Raw genomic sequence first — 22,278 nt, 5'->3', positions numbered from 1 at the left:
TTAGTTTCCTACTTTATTTTCTTGCCAGTTATTTTCTTGCCCTTTTACCAATCAAACCCCTCTTGTTCTTTCATAGCCAATAATTGAGCACTTCATTGCAATTCCTTGTGAGACGACTCGAGGTTTGAATACTTTGGTTAATTTTCATTGAGGTTTGTACTTGTGACAACCAAAACTGATTATTAAAATTTGATTAAGTATTATTAGTTGGTTTGGAACTATGCTTACAATGAATTTCCATTTCTATTGATGAGCCGAATTCACACCCCATTATAAAATTTGTGAATCCGTTCTTTTGGCAAGCACACCAAAATTATCGTCAAGTAATAACCCACAGTGGAGTGGGATCGTATCCACAGAGATTGATAGATTTGAGCAATTTTAATTAATTGGTGAATTAGTCAAGCTAAGCAGAATAGATTGTGATTACGGAATTGTAAATGTGCAGAAATATAAATGACTAAAAAAGTAAAAGAAAGCAGTAAATAGTAGAATTGAAAATGACAAGAAAATAAAGAGCAAAAACTTAAGTGACTCAATTGTAAATGGGAATGGGGAATTGCAGAATGTAAAGAAAGTAGAAGATAAGAATAAGGGAATTCATTGAGGCTAGGAGATGTTGTCTCTTTGGATTAAATCCAGCTCATATCCTCTTCAATCATGCAACTCATTGACCTCTTGGCAATCATGATTGATTGAGCCCCAATCCCTTGGTGACTCAATCTCTCAGATCTTGATCAATAGCCAATTCCTTGATCTAATTGCTCATGAAGATAGATATGCTTGGTTCCTGATTATACCACACATCATCATAGGTCCAAGTAGAGGGAGAATTTTATGTCACCATATCCAAACACCAAAACCCAGATCTTACTCAACTGTGAGAAGGGATTTCTAGCATGGTTTCATGTTTCCTTTTCCAAGGTTCCCATGAAACCCATTTTGTATTCAACCCCTTTTCCAAGGTGATTGAACACTAGCATGAAGAACGAAATTCCTTCTAGCAAATCAAAGAGAAGATGAAGAGAAGAAGAAATTCACTATCATTAATCCATCAAGTACAACAGAGCTCCCTCTCTCAATGAGAGGGAATTTAGTTACTCATAGCTCAAGAAAAAGTAAAAGATGGAAAATGAATCTAACTATGCTTCAACTAATAACTCAACTGCTTAACCCCCTTCTTCAGTAATTTCAAGGGGTATTTATACTACTCCTAGCACTAGCAAATAAAAAAAATACAAAAGTGAAAGTAAAATTACATTTTGGAGGGAAAAGAAACTCAATAAACGTGATCTCACAGCTGGCGTGTGGTTGGCGCTTCAGTGGCATACCACGCCTCACTCTGAATCTGACTTGGCGTGCTACGCCCAATCCTCAAGTGGCATGTCTTCCTTTATTAACCACCCTGGCATGCCATGCCTTCGAGCCCAAGTGGCACGCCCAGGGTTCTTTAAAACCTTGGATAGCCTGGCGTGCCACGCCTTCAAACCCAAGTGGCACGCCCAGGCCTTTTTAAAGCCTTGGTTAGCCTAGCGTGCCACACCTTTGAGCCCAAGTGGCACGCCCAGGCCTTTTTCCCTCTCCTTTTTAGCTTCTGGAAATTTGAACTAGCGTGGCACGCCCAGGGTTTGGCGTGCCACGCCCGTGCTATGTGCTTGATCTATCTCTCTAGAATGTTAAACTAACATGGCATGCCCAGGGTTTGGCGTGCCACGCCCATCATGTGCTTGGCTCCCCTGCTTGGCGTGCCACGCCCAGAACTCAAGTGGCGCGCCCAGGTCTTCTCTTGGGTGATTGGTGATGATGGCGTGCCACGCCTGGGACTCAAGTAGCACGCCCAAGTGATTTTTAAAGCTGGTGTGCCACTCCTTCGATACCAAGTGGCACGCCCATATGGTTGGCCTTGTTTCTCACTCTCTGGAAAATATAACCAGCGTGCCACGCCCAGGTGTTGGCGTGCCATGCCCATCATTTGCCTTAGTTCCAGTAGCTGGCGTGCCACGCCCAGCATTCGAGTGGCACGCCCAGGTGAGGATCTTGAGCTGGCGTGCCACGTCTTCGACACCAAGTGGCACGCCCAGCCTTTACTTTAGCCTTCTTTGTACCTTGGCGTGCCACGCCCATGTGCTCAAGTGGCACGCCCAGCCTTTTTAGCCTTCAACTTCCTCTCTGGAATTTTGTACCATGCTGCTCAAGTGGCATGCCCATTCATTTGTGTCCTTCTTAGCTTGGCGTGCCACGCCTGGTTCCTCAAGTGGCACGCCCATGGTTCAAGTGGTGGGTTTGGCGTGCCAGGCCAAGCCTGGCGTGCCACGCCCCTTTCGTGGCCTTCATTGTTACTCTCTGGAAAGTTGTACTAGCGTGCCACGCCCCCAGATTCTGGCGTGCGACACCCATGTAAATTCTTGGAGGATCCACTCTAGATTTTAGTACTAGCGTGCCACGTCCAGATTTTGGCGTGCCACGCCAATGTAATTTTGTGGCGTTTGCTCCAAGTGGCACGCCAGTTTCACACAACCAGCTTCTTTTGTTGTTTCTCCCACTTTTTGATGTCTTTTTCACCTGAAATTTAGCACAAGCTCATTTCAAAGCAATGTACTATAATGCTCATCAAATAATGCATGAATTGCAATGATCAAATGAGATTATGCTCTTTTATGGTCCTTTTTATGCAAGAAAAAGGGTAGATGATGCAAGTCATCACAACACCAAACTTAAGCTTTGCTTGTCTCAAGCAAATTAGTGTGAGTAGCTGTTTTTATGACTTGAGACTTTGACCTTGAATAGATGCAAACATGACTAAGAGTAGGACTAAGTGCTTAACACATGCATGAATAATTTTGTTTCATTATCACAAAGGTTTCTAGATCCTTGAGGGTTCCTTCACGTATAAGCTTCAGGGGTCCTTTTTATTGATTGTCACCTTGAAGTAGCAAGAGTTATTTCATTTTCTTTTTGGTTGTTCTTTCTTTTCTATTTATTGACCATGACTCTAAGTGTTTTGTCTCAAGACAACCCTTAAATTAGGCTTTCAATTAGCACTCCCAAACCAGTTGGCTTTAGGGTACTAGGTGTTGAAACACCCCTAAGAATTTACTTGCCCAGGCTTCTTCTTGACACATCTTTACCACAAGCATTTACTAGGTTCTCTAACTCTTGGGAGCTTCTTGATGTTTCTTTCCATCCTAGTAGTTGATGCTCAGAGCCTTGGGTCTTTATTGCTTACTACTTCTTGGTTCTATAGATGTTCAAGGAATACCCCTTAACCTTTACTTGTCATACCTTCTAGGACTAGTTGCCTTTCATGACTTATTTTCCCTTTTCATTCATTCAAGGTTCTACACTTAGTTTCTTGTTTCTTAGTTTTGTTGAATGATCTCTCTTGGTCTTAATCTCTTTTATTCTTGCTCTTATAACAACTCACACAATTCTCATGAAGACAAACTATACTTTTATTGATATTGTAAAAACTTGAAATAACATTGCATTTTCTTTCTTGAAATTAAAAAAGACTCACAAAAGACTTCAGGATATATAAAAAAAACTAAGCATTGAAAATAAACTATCCTAATGTTGCAATTATTCAGTAACAAAATTTAAAATAGAGAGAAAAACTTAAACGTGATTCAAAAATTAGAGAGTGTCAACCATGGGATTTAACAACCTTGAGCAGCTTCAACTTCAGTTCATTGGCCCTTTGCCTTTGTCTGTTTTCTTGGAAGGGGAGGAGTCATCTTCATCCTTGTTGGAGGATCCTTCTTGTGCTTTCTTGTCCTTGGGCTTCCAAAATCCTAGCCTTCTCATGTAGTTTCTTTCATCCTCCTTGTGTTTGGCCAGAATTTCTTCTTGTCTTGCACTTAACTCCTCCATTCCTTGCATGAACGTTGGGTATCCTGGGTTTAGAACGGCCACAGCATTGCACAAGTGATTCAGTTTCGCTTATGTGTTGATATCATATTGCCTCCTTGAAATGGTTCTAGCATCATAAAGATGTCTGAACTCAGTGAGGTTCCTCTGTTGCCATTTGCCTTGCTCTACAATTTTATCAAGTGCACTTCGCACCTCTCCCCAATCAAACTGTTCATGCTGCTCCTTCTTCATGTTCTCCCAACTCCCTTGGAGTTGTTGTATGCTTTGATTTACTTGGTTCTATTGTTGTTGTTGATTATCCTTGAATTGGTTGACATCCTCTCTCAGATGGTGTAGGTCTCCCTTCATTTGGTGTACATCTCCTTGCAATTGTTCCCAATTGAATCCCTCTGGAAATGGTTGGTATTGTTGATATGGTGGTGGTTGGAGTGCTAGGAAATGTGATTGCTCCTCTGCCTTTTCTTCTTCTTGTTGTTGTTGTTGCACATGTGGCTCATGAGCATGAGCCCTATGCTCCTTGGCCCTTTGAAGTGGGTTGACAGCCACCACTTTGGCCATCTTCTTGGCAGTTATGGGCTTTTCTTGCTCCACTAGCACTTCATCAATTATCCTCTCCACCCCTGCTTCATCACACAGCCTTTGGATGATGCTACGGAATGCCAACCTTGAGCTATCTTTGGTGCTTTTCAGAATTTCGTTGATGTTGTTGGCAATCAATTCCCCAACATTGACATTCTCACCTTTCATGATGCTATATATGAGCACAGCTCTCTCTTTGGTCACCTCTGAAGTGTTGGATGTAGGGATTAGGGACCTCCTCACAAAATCCAGCCACTCTCTAGCTTGGGGGCTCAAGTCTCTTCTTCTCAGCTGGTTGGGCCTCCCATCCTTGTCGTTTATCTATTGTACATTCAACACACAGATTTTATTTAGGATTTCATCAAATCTTGGGTCTTTGTTGCTTCATTCTCTCCTCACAGCTCCGGGTGGAGGTTGTCTGCTTCACCATCAGCATCCTCTCTATGTTAGTGGGGCTGTAATCAATGGACTTCCCCCTTGCATAGCTAAGATAGCCATAGGGTTGTCCTGGCTGAGGCACGGCATTAGCATAGAACTCTCTCACCAAGCTTTCCACCACCTTCCTTGGTGGGTTGCACAAGAGTGCCCAGCCTCTATTATTTATCTCCCTGTTGATCTCAGGGTGCTCATTCCTCCCTAGCTGGAAACCGACCTCTGGGATGATCCCCCTCTCACTCACCCAACTATAAAACTGGTTATGGTTGAATGAACAGAGAAACTTGTACTCGTTGAAACCTAAGCTTGAGGATCCAGAAGTTGGTTCCTTAGTCTTTCTTTTCTTTGATGCTGTTGAGGTTTTTGGTGGTGCCATTGGGTTGAGGGAGTGTGTTTAAAGGTTTGGAGAAGGTGATGGGGAAGGTTACAAAAGAGAGCAAGTGGTGCACGAAATTACAATCACACTCTTGCAATTTCGCACAACTAACCAGCAAGTGCACTGGGTCGTACAAGTAATACCTTACGTGAGTAAGGGTCGATCCCACGGAGATTGTCGGCTTGAAGCAAGCTATGGTTATCTTGTAGCTCTTAGTCAGGATATCAATAATAATTCTCAGTTTTAATTGGAATGAGTAAAAGAACATGGATTAAATAATACTTGTTATGCAGTAATGGAGAATAGATTGAGGTTTTGGAGATGCTCTGTCTTCTGAATCTCTGCTTTCCTACTGTCTTCTTCTTCACGCACGCAAGGCTCCTTCCATGGCAAGCTGTATGTTGGTGGATCACCGTTGTCAATGGCTACCATCCATCCTCTCAGTGAAAATTGTCCAAATGCGCTGTCATCGCACAGCTAATCATCTGTCGGTTCTCACTCATGTTGGAATAGAATCCATTGATTCTTTTGCGTCTGTCACAACGCCCAACACTCGCGAGTTTGAAGCTCGTCACAGTTATCCCTTCCCAGATTCTACTCGGAATACCACAGACAAGGTTTAGACTTTCCGGATCTCAGGAATGGCCGCCAATAATTCTAGCCTGTAACACGAAGACTCTGATCGTGAACCAGGAGGCTAAGAGATACACACTCAAGCTAATTCAGATAGAACAAAGGTGGTTGTCAGGCACGCATTCATAGGTGAGAATGATGATGAGTGTCACAGATCATCACATTCATCCAGGTGAAGTGCGAGTGAATATCTTAGAATAGAAACAAGCGTGATTGAATGAAAAACAGTAGTAATTGCATTAATTCATCGAAACACAGCAAAGCTCCTCCCCCCCAACCATGGGGTTTAGAGACTCATGCCGTTAGAAATACAATGTAAAGTGTAAAAATGTCATGAGATGCAAAATAAATCTCTAAAAGTATTTTTTATACTAAGCTAGTGACCTAGGTTTACAGAAATTAAGTAGACTAAGATAGATAGTGTAGAAATCCACTTCCGGAGACTACTTGGTGTGTGCTTGGGCTGAACATTGAAGCTTCCATGTGTAGAGACTTTTTTTGGAGTTAAATGCCAGGTTGTAGCCTGTTTCTGGCGTTTAACTCTGGTTTGCAACCTGTTTCTGGCGTTTAACGCTAGAATAGGGTAAAGACTTGGCGTTAAACGCCAATTGGCGTCATCAAAGCTTGGGCAAAGTATGGACTATTATATATTTCTGGAAAGCCCTGGATGTCTACTTTCCAATGCAATTGAGAGCACAAAAATTGGGCTTCTGAAGCTCCAGAAAATCTATTTCGAGTGCAGGGAGGTCAGAATCCAACAGCATGTGCAGTCCTTTTTCAGCCTCTGAATCAGATTTTTGCTCAGGTCCCTCAATTTCAGTCAGAAAATATCTGAAATCACAGAAAAATACACAAACTCATAGTAAAGTTCAAAAATCATTAAAACTAATGAAAACATAGTAAAAACTAACTAAATCATACTAAAAACTACCTAAAAACAATGCCAAAAAGCGTATAAATTATCCGCTCATCATAACACCAAACTTAAATTGTTGCTTGTCCCCAAGCAACTGAAAATCAAATAGGATAAAAAGAAGAGAATATACTATAAATTCTAAAATATCAATGAAACTTAGCTCCAATTAGATGAGCGAGACTAGTAGCTTTTTGCCTCTGAACAGTTTTGGCATCTCACTTTATCCTTTGAAGTTCAGAATGGTTGGCATCTATAGAAACTCAGAATCCAGATAGTGTTATTAATTCTCCTAATTTAGTATGTTGATTCTTGAACACAGCTACTTTATGAGTCTTGGCCGTGGCCCTAAGCACTTTGTTTTCCAGTATTACCACCGGATACATAAATGCCACAAACACATAACTGGGTGAACCTTTTCAGATTGTGACTCAGCTTTGCTAGAGTCCCCAATTAGAGGTGTTCAGGGTTCTTAAGCACACTCTTTTTGCTTTGGATCACAACTTTAACCGCTCAGTCTCAAGCTTTTCACTTGACACCTTCACACCACAAGCACATGGTTAGGGACAGCTTGGTTTAGCCACTTAGGCCAGGATTTTATTCCTGTGGGCCCTCCTATCCACTGACGCTCAAAGCCTTGGATCCTTTTTACCCTTGCCTTTTGGTTTAAAGGGTTACTGGCTTTCTGCTCTTGCCTTTTGGTTTAAAGAGCTCTTGGCTTTCTATGCTTGCTTTTTTTTATTATTATTTTTTTCTATTTTTTTGCCAATTTTTTTTTTGCAAGCCTTTGCATTTCATTGCTTTTTCTTGCTTCTAGAATCAATTTTATGATTTTTCAGATTATCAAATAACATTTCTTCTTTTTCATCCTTCTTTCAAGAGCCAACAATTTTAACATTCATAAACAACAAATTCAAAAGACATATGCACTGTTCAAGCATTCATTCAGAGAAACAAAAAGTATTATCACCACATCAAAATAATTAAACTAATTTCAAGGATGAATTCGAAATCATGTACTTCTTGTTCTTTTGTGATTAAAAACATTTTTCATTTAAGAAAGGTGATGGATTCATAGTACATTCATAGCTTTAAGGCATAGACACTAGACACTAATAATCATGTAAGAAAGGCACAAACATAAATAAACATAAAGCCTAGAGAACGAAAACAGTAAAAATAAATAGACAAGGAGATTAAGGAACGGGTCCACCTTAGTAAGGGTGGCGTCTTCTTCCTCTTGAAGAACCAATGGTGCTCTTGAGCTCCTTTATGTCTCTTCCTTGCCTTTGTTGCTCCTCCCTCATAGCTCTTTGATCTTCTCTAATCTCAGGGAAGGTGCCATATGGTTATGGAAAATTAAAAAGCGGGGCTTTTTCCACACCAAACTTAAAATGTTTGCTCGTCCTCGAGCAAAAGAAGAAAGAAAGGAGGAGATGGAGATGTGTGGTGGGTTCGGCCAAGGGAGGGTGATAGTGTGTATGAGGGGTTTATGATGGATGGATGTGAGTGGTGAAGAGAGTATGGAAAAGAGGGTGGGGTAGGTTGGGATCCTATGGGGTCCACAGATCTTGAGGGGTCAAGGACTTAGCATCCCTGCTACATTGAGGTGTGCAAAATGCCCTTAGAGTGCAATCCTGGCATTTAACGCCAGACTGCTGCTTGTTTCTGGCATTAAACGCCAACTTTTCCCCCTTTCTTGGCATTGAACGCCAACTTGGTGCTTGTTTCTGGCGTTAAACGCCAAGCTGTAGCCTGTTTCTGGCGTTTAACACCAGCTTGATGCTTCTTTCTGGCGTTTAAACGCCAGTTTGATGCTTCTTACTGGCGTTTAAATGCCAGTAAGTCTGTCCTCCAGGGTGTGGTATTTTTTATGCTATTTTTGATTCTGCTTTAATTCTGCAGCTATTTTTATGACTCCACATGATCATCAACCTAAAGAAAACATAAAATAATAATGGAAAATGAAATGAAAAAGTAATTAACATAGATAAATAAGATTGGGTTGCCTCCCAATAAGTGCTTCTTTACTGTCAACAGGTTGACATTACTGAGCCTTATAGTTTGCAGTGTCTGCAAACCATGGAGCTTCCTGAATAGCAAACAATTGCTCATCCGGAAAGGTTTCAGAGATCTTAGAAAGAGGGAGGGATGCTCCTGCTACTGGTTCTATCCGGGACAGGTGATCAGCTACTTGATTCTCTGTCCCTTTTCTATCTCTTATTTCTATATCAAACTCTTGCAGAAGCAACACCGATCTTATGAGTCTGGGTTTTGAATCCTGCTTTGTGAGGAGATATTTTAGACCAGCATGGTCAGTGTACACAATCATTTTTGATCCCACTAAATAAGATCTGAACTTGTCAATGGCATAAGCCACTGCAAGCAACTCCTTTTCTGTGGTTGTGTAATTCTTCTGTGCATCATTCAAAACACGGCTAGCATAGTAAATGACGTGCAGAAGCTTGTTATGCCTCTGTCCTAATACTGCACCAATGGCATAGTCACTGGAATCACACATTAGTTCGAATGGTAATGTCCAGTCTGGTGCAGAAATGACAGGTGCTGTGACCAACTTAGCCTTCAGAGTCTCAAAGGCCTGCAAACACCCTGTGTCAAAGACAAATGGTATTTCAGCAGCTAGCAGATTGCTCAAAGGTTTTGCGATTTTTGAAAAATCCTTTATAAACCTCCTATAGAATCCTGCATGCCCCAGAAAGCTTCTGATTGCCTTAACATTGGTGGGTGGTGGTAATTTTTCAATTACCTCTACCTTAGTTTGATCCACTTCTATTCCCTTGTTCGAAATTTTATGCCCAAGGACAATTCCTTCAGTCACCATAAAGTGACATTTTTCCCAATTTAAAACCAGGTTAGTCTCTTGGCATCCTTTCAGAACAAGTGCTAGATGGTTAAGACAGGAGCTAAATGAGTCTTCAAATACTGAGAAGTCATCCATAAAGACTTCCAGAAATTTCTCTACCATATCAGAGAAGATAGAGAGCATGCACCTCTAAAAGGTTGCAGGTGCATTGTACAGACCAAAAGGCATTCTTCTGTATGCAAATACTCCAGATGGACATGTGAATGCTGTTTTCTCTTGGTCCTGAGGATCTACTACAATTTGGTTGTAACCTGAATAGCCATCCAAAAAGCAATAGTATTCATGACCTGCTAGTCTCTCTAGCATCTGGTCTATGAATGGTAAAGGAAAATGATCCTTCCTGGTGGCTGTATTGAGCCTTCTATAGTCAATACACATACACCACCCTGTAACTGTTCTTGTAGGAACCAGTTCATTCTTTTCATTATGAACCACTGTCATTCCTCCCTTCTTAGGGACAACATGGACAGGGCTCACCCAGGGGCTATCAGAAATAGGATAAATAATCCCAGCCTCTAGTAACTTAGTGACCTCTTTCTGGACCACCTCCTTCATGGCATGATTTAGCCGCCTCTGTGGTTAAACCACTGGCTTAGCATCATCCTCCAATAGGATCTTGTGCATGCATCTGGCTGGGCTAATGCCCTTAAGATCACTTATGGACCACCCAAGAGCTGTCTTGTGTGTCCTTAGCACCTGAATTAGTGCTTTCTCTTCCTGTGGCTCTAAAGCAGAACTTATGATTACAGGAAAAGTGTCACCTTCTCCCAGAAATGCATATTTCAGGGATGGTGGTAGTGGTTTGAGCTCGGGTTTAGGAGGTTTCTCCTCTTCCTGAGGAGTTTTCAGAGGTTCTTTTATTTCCTCTGGTTCCTCCAGATCAGACTGAACATCTTTAAAAATGTCCTCTAGCTCTAATTCGATACTCTCAGTCATATTGACCTCTTCCACCAGGGAGTCAATAATATCAACGTTCAGGCAGTCTTCTGATGTGTCTGGATGCTGCATAGCTTTGACAACATTCAACTTAAACTCATCCTCATTGACTCTCAAGGTTATCTCCCCTTTTTGGACGTCAATGAGGGTTCGTCCAGTTGCTAGGAATGGTCTTCCTAGAATGAGAGTTACACTCTTGTGCTACTCCATTTCCAGCACTATAAAGTCAGTAGGGAAGGCAAATGGCCCAACCTTGACAATCATGTCCTCAATTATACCTGATTGGTATTTAATGGAGCCATCAGCAAGTTGAAGACATATTTGGGTTGGTTTGACGTCTTTAGTCAAGCCAAGCTTTCTGATAGTGGATGCAGGGATTAGGTTGATACTTGACTAAAGATCACATAGAACTATCTTGGTACAAACACCCTCTAATGTGCATGGTATCATAAAGCTTCCGGGATCCTTAAGCTTTTCTGGTAAGCTTGTTAGGATGACTACACTGCATTCTTCAGTGAGAAAAACTTTTTCTATTTCTCTCCAATCCTTCTTATGACTTAAGATCTCTTTCATGAACTTAGCATAAGAGGGTATTTGCTCAAGTGCCTTTGCAAATGGAATCTTTATTTCAAGAGTCCTGAGATAGTCTGCAAAGCTGGCAAATTGTTTATCCTGTTCTGCTTGGCGAAGTTTCTGAGGATAAGGCATTTTTGCTTTATATTCTTCAACCTTAGTTTCTGCAGGTTTATTTCCTACAGAGGCAGGTTGAGAAGCCCTCTTGAAGGAGTTATTATCAACACTTGCAGGTGTCTGATCCCTCACTGGCGTTTGAACGCCAGAACTGGACATGGATTGGGCGTTTAACGCCAATTTTTCACCCTTTTCTGGCGTTTGAATGCCAGACTTGTTCCTCTCTGGGCTCTTACTGTCCTCAGAGGGATTTTGGGTAGCAGGTTGCTCATCCTCTGTCAGCTGTTCTTTTCTTGGCTTTCTGCTGCTTTGAGTTGAGGTATTTAACGTTTTTCCACTTCTTAATTAAACTGCTTGGCACTCCTCTGTTATCTATTTTGATAACTGTTATTTTGTCTGATTCAATTGTGATTCCATATCCTTGTTAGCAATTTTGGTTTCTTGTAGCATCTCCTTAAATTTTGCTAACTGCCTTGTTATAGAGGATAGTTGCTGATTGAGTTCAGTAACTTGATCCTGAGGACTAAAGTCAATTGATACTGCCTTAGCTTCTTCTTTCATGGAAGACTCATCACTTATGTACAGATGCTGATTCTTGGCAACTATATCAATGAGCTCTTGATCCTCTTCAATGGTCTTTCTCATGTGTATAGATCCACCAGCTGAGTGGTCTAGAGATGTTTGAGCTTTTTCTGTAAGCCCATAGTAGAAGATGTCTAATTGTACCCACTCTGAAAACATTTCAGAGGGGCATTTCCTTAGCATCCCTCTGTACCTCTCCTAGGCGTTATAAAGGGATTCATCATCCTCTTGTTTAAAGCCTTGGATGTCCAGCCTTAGCTGTGTTATCCTTTTTGGAGGGAAATATTGATTCAGAAATTTGTCTGATAACTGTTTTCATGTTCTTATGCTTGCTGTGGGTTGGTTATTTAACCACCTCTTAGCTTGATCTTTTACAGCAAATGGAAACAGTAACAGCCTGTATACATCCTGATCTACCTCTTTGTCACGTACTGTGTCAGCAATTTACAAGAACTGTGCTAGAAACTCAGTAGGTTCTTCCTGTGGAAGACCGAAATATTGGCAATTTTGCTACACCATGACAATAAGCTGAGGATTTAGCTCAAAACTGCTTGCCTTGATGGGAGGTATACAGATGCTACTCCTATATGCAGCAGTAATGGGGTTAGCATATGACCCCAGAGTCCTTCTTGACTGTTCATTTCCATTTAGGTCCATGATGGATAAAATGGAATTTATATGAATTGCAAACAAAATATATTTTTGTTTTTATTTTATTTAAGTAGAAACAAACCGAATTATTAAGAATAAATAAAAATAATAAGATAAAATAAAATAATTAGAAATTAAAATATAAATTTCGAAAACTAAGAGAAAAATAAATTTGAAAACGAAAATAATTACTTAATTAAGAAGATTTGAAAAACTTTGGATATGATTTTTGAAAAAGATTTTGAATTTTGAAATTTCAAAACTAAGATAAGATAAAATAGAGAGTTTTAAAATAAAAATATGAATTTTTAAAAGAAAATTTGAAAATTGATTAAAATAAAGAGAAAAGATATTTTTGAATTTAATGAAGAAAGAGAAAAACAGTCAAAATGATACCAAACTTAAATTTTTAGATTAAAACAAAGGAAACAAATAGGAAAACTTTGAATATCACGATGAACGCTAAGAACAACTTTTGAAAATTTTTTAAGAAAACAGAAACACAAAGGACACCAAAATTAAAAATTTTTATATTCTAAGCACTAATAATTCGAAAAAAAATTGAAAGAAAAATAAAATCATGCAATTGACACCAAACTTAAAATATGAAACTAAACTCAAACAGAAAAACTCAATTATTAGTTAATAAAAATTTTCGAAAAATTTAAAAAGAGAAAATAAGGATTTTTAAAAAAAAGTTTCAACCAAAAACAATAATAGAAGACTCTAAACTAAAAAGAAAAAAATTTTCCTAATCTAAGCAACAAAATAAACCGTCAGTTGTCCAAACTCGAACAATCCCCGGCAACGGGGCCAAAAACTTGGTGCACGAAATTACAATCACACTCTTGCAATTCCGCACAACTAACCAGCAAGTGCACTGGGTCGTCCAAGTAATACCTTACGTGAGTAAGGGTTGATCCCACGAAGATTCTTGGCTTGAAGCAAGCTATGGTTATCTTGTAACTCTTAGTCAGGATATCAATAATAATTCTCAGTTTTAATTGGAATGAGTAAAAGAACACGGATTAAATAATACTTGTTATGCAGTAATGGAGAACAGGTTGAGATTTTGGAGATGCTCTGTCTTCTGAATCTCTGCTTTCCTACTGTCTTCTCCTTCACGCACGCAAGGCTCCTTCCATGGCAAGCTGTATGTTGGTGGATCATCGTTGTCAATGGCTACCATCCATCCTCTCAGTGAAAATGGTCCAAATGTGCTGTCACCGCACGGCTAATCATCTGTCGGTTCTCACTCATGTTGGAATAGAATCCATTGATTCTTTTGCGTCTGTCACTACGCCCAACACTTGCGAGTTTGAAGCTCATCACAGTCATCCCTTCCCAGATCCTACTCGGAATACCACAGACAAGGTTTAGACTTTCCGGATCTCAGGAATGGCCGCCAATAATTCTAGCCTGTACCACGAAGACTCTGATCGTGAACCAGGAGGCAAAGAGATACACACTCAAGCTAATGCAGATAGAACAGAGGTGGTTGTCAAGTACGCATTCATAGGTGAGAATGATGATGAGTGTCACAGATCATCACATTCATCCGGGTGAAGTGCGAGTGAATATCTTAGAATAGAAACAAGTGTGATTGAATGAAAAACAGTAGTAATTGCATTAATTCATCGAAACACAGCAGAGCTCCTCATCCCCAACCATGGGGTTTAGAGACTCATGCTGTTAGAAATACAATGTAAAGGGTAAAAATGTCATGAGGTGCAAAATAAATCTCTAAAAGTAATTTTTATACTAAGCTAGTGACCTAGGTTTACAGAAATTAAGTAGACAAAGATAGATAGTGCAGAAATCCACTTCCAGGGTCCACTTGGTGTGTGCTTGGGCTGAGCATTGAAGCTTCCATATGTAGAGACTTTTTTTGGAGTTAAACGCCAGGTTGTAGCATGTTTCTGGCGTTTAACTCTGGTTTGCAACCTGTTTCTGGCGTTTAACGCCAGAATAGGGTAAAGACTTGGTGTTAAACGCCAATTTGCGTCATCAAAGCTTGGGCAAAGTATGGACTATTATATATTGCTGGAAAGCCCTGGATGTCTACTTTCCAAAGCAATTGAGAGAGCGCCAATTGGGCTTCTGTAGCTCTAGAAAATCCATTTTGAGTGCAGAAAGGTCAGAATCCAACAGCATCTGCAGTCCTTTTTCAGCCTCTGAATGAGATTTTTGCTCAGGTCCCTCAATTTTAGCTAGAAAATACCTGAAATCACAGAAAACACACACAAACTCATAGTAAAGTCCAGAAATATGAATTTTGCATAAAAACTAATAAAAACATAGTAAAAACTAACTAAATCATACTAAAAACTACCTAAAAACAATGCCAAAAAACGTATAAATTATCTGCTCATTAGCAAGCAAAACAAAGTTTTGCTTTGATTTGCTCCAATACCAAACTTAGAGCTTGATCGTCCCGATCAAGAAAATGGTAGGGGAGTAGTGAAAGAAAGGTTAAGGAAAAAGAAGAGAGATAAAAAGAAGGAAGGCTTTGTGGAGTCTTTTCGTCTGTGGGTTGGGGTTTGAAGTGTGAGAAGAGGTGGGAAAAGTGGGGGTTTTTATAGGGGTGTAAAGTGGGGTTCGAATGGTGGGAAGTAAAGGAATTCAATATTTTCCCACTTGGGGAGTGGCGCCTAGTGTGGGAAGAGGCGTCAATCCTTATCCCACTTAGCTTCCTGCATATTTTGAGTTCCAAAGTGCAAGTACACTTTGACCTCTTTGCTTTATGTGCTATCAATCATGTGGGTCCCATTCTCTCTCCTGAAAATGAAACTGAAACCTCATTAGTAATGACAAAAGAATCCTCCACATTCCTCTTTGATATGGATGGTTGAATTTGCAACTGATGGGTGTCCCCTGAGACACCAAACTTAATCCCCTTGCATCATAATAAATTGGGTTTATCATTGGGTTTTAAATGTGTTCATAAAGGTAGAATAATTCCAATCTTTTCATATGCTTTTGCTTTCATCCTCTTTTGAACACATTTAAACCACGTTTATGCTCTCCCTAATATATTAAATGTTTTCAGATTTAGTAGTATTAGGCTTGCTAGATGGTGGTATTTCGTGTGGTGGTGGCCACACCAAACTTAATCCCTAGGCTTACCTTTAACCATAATTTGTTCAAGGTTAGTGGTGCACGAAATTGTGATTCACACTTTTCACAACTCCACACAACTAACCAGCAAGTTCACTGGGTCGTCCAAGTAATACATTACGTGAGTAAGGGTCGATCCCATGGAGATTGTTGGCTTGAAGCAAGCTATGGTCATCTTGTAAATCTCAGTCAGGCAGATTCAATTGGTTATGAGGTTTAGATAATTAAAAGATAAATAAAACATAAAATAAAATAAAGATACTTATATAATTCATTGGTGGGAATTTCAAATAAGTATCTGGAGATGCTTTGTTGCTTCTGAACCTCTGCTTTCCTATTGTTTTCTTCCAATCATGCGTACTTCCTTCCATGGCAAGCTGTATGATCCTCTCGTATAAAAAATACCAGGTACGATCTCTGCACGGCTAATCAACTGTTAGATTTCTCGTCTCGGATGAAAAATACCAAGTACAGCTACCGCACGACTAATCATCTGTCGGTTCCCGCTAGCATCGGAATAGGACCCTTGTCCTTTTGCACACTGTCACTACACCCAACATTCGCAAGTTTGAAGCTCGTCACACTCATCCCTTCCCAGATCCTACTCAAAATACCACAGACAAGGTTTAGACTTTCCAGATCTCAAGAATGGCTGCCAATTGGTTCTAGCCTATACCAGGAAGGTTCTAATCACAAATTCGGATGCTCTGTTGTCAGGAGAGACGATGCGAATCGAGAATTTGAGACCCAAGAGAATATACTCCAGCTGTCGTCCAATGACTACGTTGAACATCATGTAGACCGCTTGTGGTTGTCAGGCACGCGGATCTTGGCTAAGGGAGTAACGAAGATTGGGTGATTGTCACGGGTCACCCCTTCATTCTGACTTAACTGAATTAAGTACGAGAGTATATCTTGGAGAAGAAGTAGGCGTGAATTGAAAGAAAAACAATAGTACTTGCATTAATTCATGAAGAACAGCAGAGCTCCACACCTTAATCTATGGGGTGTAGAAACTCAACCGTAGAAAATACATAAGTGAAAAGAGGTCTAGGCATGGCCGTGAGGCCAGCCTCCAAATGTGAACAATGGCATAAGTTAAGGTATGATGATATGATTACAATAGTAAAAAGTGCTATTTATACTAAACTAGTTACTAGGGATTACAGAAAATAAGTAACTAAGTGCATATAATGCAGAAATCCACTTCCAGGGCCCACTTGGTGTGTGCTTGGGCTGAGCATTGAGTTTGACACGTGCATAGGCCATTTCTAGAGTTAAACACCAGCTTGGATGCCAGTTTGGGCATTTAACTCCAGTTCTGGTGCCAGTTCTGGCGTTCTACGCCAGAAAAGGGTCTTTGGCTGGCGTTGAACGCCAGTTTAGGCCATCAAATCTCGGGAAAAATATGAACTATTATATATCGCTGGAAAGCCCAAGATGTCTACTTTCCAACGCAATTGAGAGCACGCCAATTGGGTTTCTGTAGCTCCAGAAAATCTACTTCGAGTTCAGGAGGGTCAGAATCCAACAGCATCTGCAGTCCTTTCTCAGCCTCTGAATCAGATTTTTGCTCAGGTCCCTCAATTTCAGCTAGAAAATATCTGAAATTACAGAAAAACACAGAAACTCATAGTAAAGTCCTGAAATATGATTTTTTCATAAAAACTAATAAAAATATAGTAAAAAGTAACTAAAACATACTAAAAACTATGTAAAAACAATGCGAAAAAGGGTATAAATTATCCGCTCATCACAACACCAAACTTAAATTGTTGCTTGTCCCCAAGCAACTAAAAACAAAATAGGATAAAAAGAAGAGAAAATACAATAAATTCCAAAATTATCAATGAAGATTAGTTTTAATTAGATGAGCGGGGCTAGTAGCTTTCTGTTTCTGAACAGTTTTAGCATCTCACTTTATCCTAGTTCAGTATGTTGATTCTTGAACACAGCTACTTTATGAGTCTTGGCCGTAACCCTAAGCATTTTGTTTTCCAGTATTACCACCGGATACATAAATGCCACAGACACATAACTGGGTGAACCTTTTCAGATTGTGACTCAGCTTTGCTAGAGTCCCCAATTAGAGGTGCCCAGAGCTCTTAAGCACACTCTTTTTGCTTTGGACCATGACTTTGTGCTTGTTTGGGCGCCATTATTTTGATAAAAAAGATATTTTTTCAATGAAAAAAGATCTTTTTTATTTTTTAGCGTGTTTGGAAAATTTCTAGTAGTAAAAGTAAAAGCACTAGAAAAATAAAAAAAAAGATCTTTTTTGAGAAGCTGTAATTTACATCTTTTTTTAAAAGATCTTTTTCTCTTAAAAAAAAAGATGTTTTTCATCTAATAAATAAACAAAAAAGTACTTTTATATCGTTATACCCAAACATAATTGATAGATAAAAAGATCTTTTTGCATGAGATACCCAAACATAAAATTACTTTTACTTTTCCATAAGATCTTTTAAAAAAAGATAACTCAAAAAAAGATTTTTTCTTAGAAGCTCACCCAAACAAGCTCTTTAACCGCTCAGTCTCAAGCTTTTTACTTGACACCTTCACGCCACAAGCACATGGTTAGGGACAGCTTGATTTAGCTGCTTAGGCCAGGATTTTATTCCTTTGGGCCCTCCTATCCATTAATGCTCAAAGCCTTGGATCCTTTTTACCCTTGCCTTTTGGTTTAAAGGGTTATTAGCTTTTTCTGCTTGCTTTTTTTTTTTCTTTTTCCTTCTTTTTTTCTTTATTTTCCCCCATTTTTTCGCAAGCTTTGTGTTTTTCACTGCTTTTTCTTGCTTCAAGAATCAATTTTATGATTTTTCAAATTATCAATAACATTTCTCTTTTTTCATTATTCTTTCAAGAGCCAACAATTTTAACATTCATAAACTTCACTATCAAAAATATGCACTGTTCAAGCATTCATTCAGAAAATAAAAAGTATTGCCACTACATCAAAATAATTAAACTATTTTCAAGATAGAATTCGAAACTCATGTACTTCTTTTTCTTTTTCAGAAAACATTTTTCATTTTTTAAGAAAGGTGAAGGATTCTTAGGACATTCACAGCTTTAAGACATAGACACTAAACACTAATGATCATGTAATAAAGACACAAACATAGACAAAACACAAAGCATAGAAACCAAAAAATAGAAAAATAAGAACAAGGGAATTAAAGAACGAGTCCACCTTAGTGACGGTGGCTTCTTCTTCCTCTTGAAGAACCAATGGAGTTCTTGAGCTCCTCTATGTCTCTTCCATGCCTTTGTTGCTCCTCTCTCATGGCCTTTTGGTCCTCTCTGATTTCATGGAGGATAATGGAGTGCTCTTGTTGAGGTCCATGAGTGGGCTCTCTTGTTTGCTCCATCCTCTTTCTAGTGATGGGCTTTTGAGATGAATCTCTCCATCTCCCATGACTCGGAGTTGGAAGCAACTGCCTTTCCTTTCCTCTTTCTAGAGGTTTTTCTGGCCTTAGGTGCCATTAATGGTTATGGAAAAACAAAAAGCTGAGCTTTTCCACACCAAACTTAAAAGCTTTGCTCGTCCTCGAGCAAAATAAGATAGAAGGGGGTAGAAGAAGAATGATGCAATTAATTTTGAAAACTTATTAATGTATACAAGAAAAATTAAAAAGAGTTGAGAAGAATTTGAAAAGATATGTAAGTTTTGAAAACGTTTTGGAAGGAATTGAAAAGAATTGAAAAAGAATTAAAAAGAATTGGAAAGATTATTAATTTTTGAAAATAGAAATTGAAAGAAGAACGTTTAAAATATGTTTGATGCAAAAAATTATGAATTAAAACATAAAAATTTTAAAAAAAAATCGAATTGGAAACAAAATTACCTCCCTTGTGTCATCCTGGGGTTAAACGCCCAGAATGCTATCCATTCTAGCGTTTAACGCCCCTTGACTGCCTCTTTGGGCGTTTAACACCCAACCAGATACCCTGGCTGGCGTTAAACGCCAGGAATCCTTCTTTACTGGGTGTTTTTCTGAACGCCCAGAATACTGCCATTTCTGGCGTTAAACGGCCAGAATGCTGCTTGCATGGGCATTAAACGCCCATTGTACTATCCTTACTGGTGTTTAAACGCGAGTAAGCCTGTCCTCCAAGGTGTGCTATTTTTTATGCTGTTTTTTATTCCACTTTAATTCTGCAGCTATTTTTGTAACTCCACATGATCATCAACCTAAAGAAAACATAACACGATAATGGAAAACAAATATCTATAAAAATAAACATAATTAAATAACATTGGGTTGCCTTCTAATAAGCACTTCTTTAATGTCAATAGCTTGACAGTGAGCTCTTAGAGAGCTTCACAGAGACTCAGAGCTTAATGGTGGCCTCCCAACACCAAACTTAGAAGTTGAGTGTGGGGGCTCTGTTTGACTCTGTATTGAGAGAATCTTTTCATGCTTTCTCTCCATGGTTACAGAAGAAGATCCTTGAGCCTTAAACACAAGGTAGTCTTCATTCAATTGAAGGACTAATTCTCCTCTGTCCACATCAATCATAGCTCTTGTTGTGGCTAGGAAGGGTCTTCCAAGGATAATGGATTCATCTTCATCCTTCCCAGTGTCTAGAATTATGAAATCAGTAGGGATGTAAAAGCTTTCAACCTTTACTAAGACATCCTCTACAAGTCCATAAGCCTGTTTTATTGATTTGTCTGCCATCTCAAGTGAGATTCTTGCAGCTTGTACCTCAAAGATCCCTAGTTTCTCTATTACAGAGAGTGGCATGAGGTTTATACCTGACCCCAGGTCACACAGAGCCTTCTTAAAGGTCATGGTGCCTATGGTACAGGGTATTAAGAATTTTCCGGGATCCAGTTTCTTCTGAGGTAATTTCAATTGAACCAAGGCATTCAGTTCATTGATGAGCAATGGAGGTTCATCCCCCCAAGTCTCATTACCAAATAACTTGGCATTCAGCTTCATGATTGCTCCTAGATATTGAGCAACTTGCTCTTCAACAATATCTTCATCCTCTTCAGAGGAGAAATACTCATCAGAGCTTATGAATGGCAACAGTAAGTTCAGTGGAATCTCTATGGTCTCTGTATGAGCCTCAAATTCCTTTGGTTCCTCAATAAGGAACTCCTTAGTAGTCAGTAGACGTCCATTGAGGTCTTCCTCACTGGAAATCACTGCCTTTTCCTCTTCTATAGGATTGGCCACTTTGGTTATATTGATGGCCTTGCACTCTCTCTTTGGATTCTCTTTTGTATTGCTTGGGAGAGTACTAGGAGGGATTTTAGTAACTCTTTTACTCAGCTGACCCACTTGTGCCTCCAAATTTCTGATGGAGGACCTTATTTCAGTCATGAAACTAAGAGTGGTTTCAGATAGATCAGAGACTAAGGTTGCTAAGTCAAAGAGGCTCTGCTTAGAATTCTCTGTCTGTTGCTGAGAAGATGATGGAAAAGGCTTGCTATTGCCAAACCTATTTCCCCCACCATTATTATTATTGAAGCCTTGATTAGGCTTTTGCTGATCCTTCTATGAGAAATTTGGATGATTTCTCCATGAAGGATTATAGGTATTTCCATAGGATTCTCTGATGCCAGGGCATTTTGGCCAGTTTCACTAACCTTTTCTTTACTGTTTTAGGGTAGTTTCATGCATTTTCTTAGGAAATAAGCATGTTTTGGGTAGAATTTCACTTACATCTTGATTTAAGCATACATTGAGCATTTTACATGATTTCATGAGAATTTTGCATGAATTAGATAACAAATTGGACGATGCATGTCTCATGATGTGGATTAGAACTTTGATGCACTTTATTACTTGATTTCAGGACAAAGGAAGCAAGAAAGAGCCACGTTAGCAGCCACGTTAGTCTAACTAACATGACCACCAACGTGGAATGGGAGCTAGCTTGCAACGTTAATGAGAAAAGTAATCGCCAATAACGTCCTCGAAAGCCATCATAGCCCACGTTAAGAGTCACATTAACTAAGTTAACGTGAACTCTAACGTGGAAGAAAGAAATAAGGCCAACGTTAGTGACACTCACCTTTGTCACTAACGTTGGACCAAGCTCATAAGTGGCCACGTTAAGAGCCACGTTAACTCAGTTAACGTGGACTCTAACGTTGGGAAGCAAAAGAGAAGCCAACGTTAGTGACACTCACCTTTGTCACTAACGTTGGCCAAGCTACAATGAGCCACGTTAGTTGCCACGTTAACTTAGTTAACGTGGAAGCTAACGTGGAGAAAGCAAGTGATCGCCAACGTTAGTGACACTTAACTTTGTCACTAACGTTGGGATGTACCACCACAAGCCACTATGAGCCACGTTAACTTCTACGTCAACTTAGTTAACGTGGAAGCTAACGTTGAGGATAGGATGATGAGCCAACGTTAGTGACACTCACCTTTATCACTAACATTGGAGATGGCTATCATTACCACATTAGAAGCCATGTTAACTTAGTTAACGTGGACTCTAACGTGGAAAGTAGGGGCACCTTGGAACGTTAGTGACAAAGGTAAGTGTCACTAACGTTCTCGAAGAATTGGCAAGCCTACGTTAAGAGCCACGTTAACTAAGTTAACGTGAACTCTAACGTAGGGGGAGGGAAGACTCTCAACG

The 22,278-nt window shown here is 39.6% G+C and overlaps 1 protein-coding gene across 1 annotated transcript; it reads right to left on the bottom strand.

Annotated features, from left to right (window-relative positions):
- Positions 1 to 4,810: 4,810 nt before the first annotated feature.
- On the bottom strand, positions 4,811 to 21,005 carry LOC148545381 (uncharacterized). The gene is made up of 2 exons (XM_088499057.1): positions 20,166 to 21,005; positions 4,811 to 5,140 (listed from the first exon to the last, which is right to left on the bottom strand). Exons 1-2 carry the CDS (start codon positions 21,003 to 21,005, stop codon positions 4,811 to 4,813), a joined length of 1,170 nt encoding a protein of 389 aa, XP_088355183.1.
- Between the last annotated feature and the right edge of the window lie 1,273 nt (positions 21,006 to 22,278).

This window comes from Arachis ipaensis, chromosome B9, assembly GCF_059453495.1.
Source record: "Arachis ipaensis isolate K30076 ecotype BB chromosome B9, ASM5945349v1, whole genome shotgun sequence".
Taxonomy (NCBI): domain Eukaryota; kingdom Viridiplantae; phylum Streptophyta; class Magnoliopsida; order Fabales; family Fabaceae; genus Arachis; species Arachis ipaensis.
Note: the sequence above shows the minus strand (reverse complement) of the source record. Positions and strands in the feature narration are given on the sequence as shown.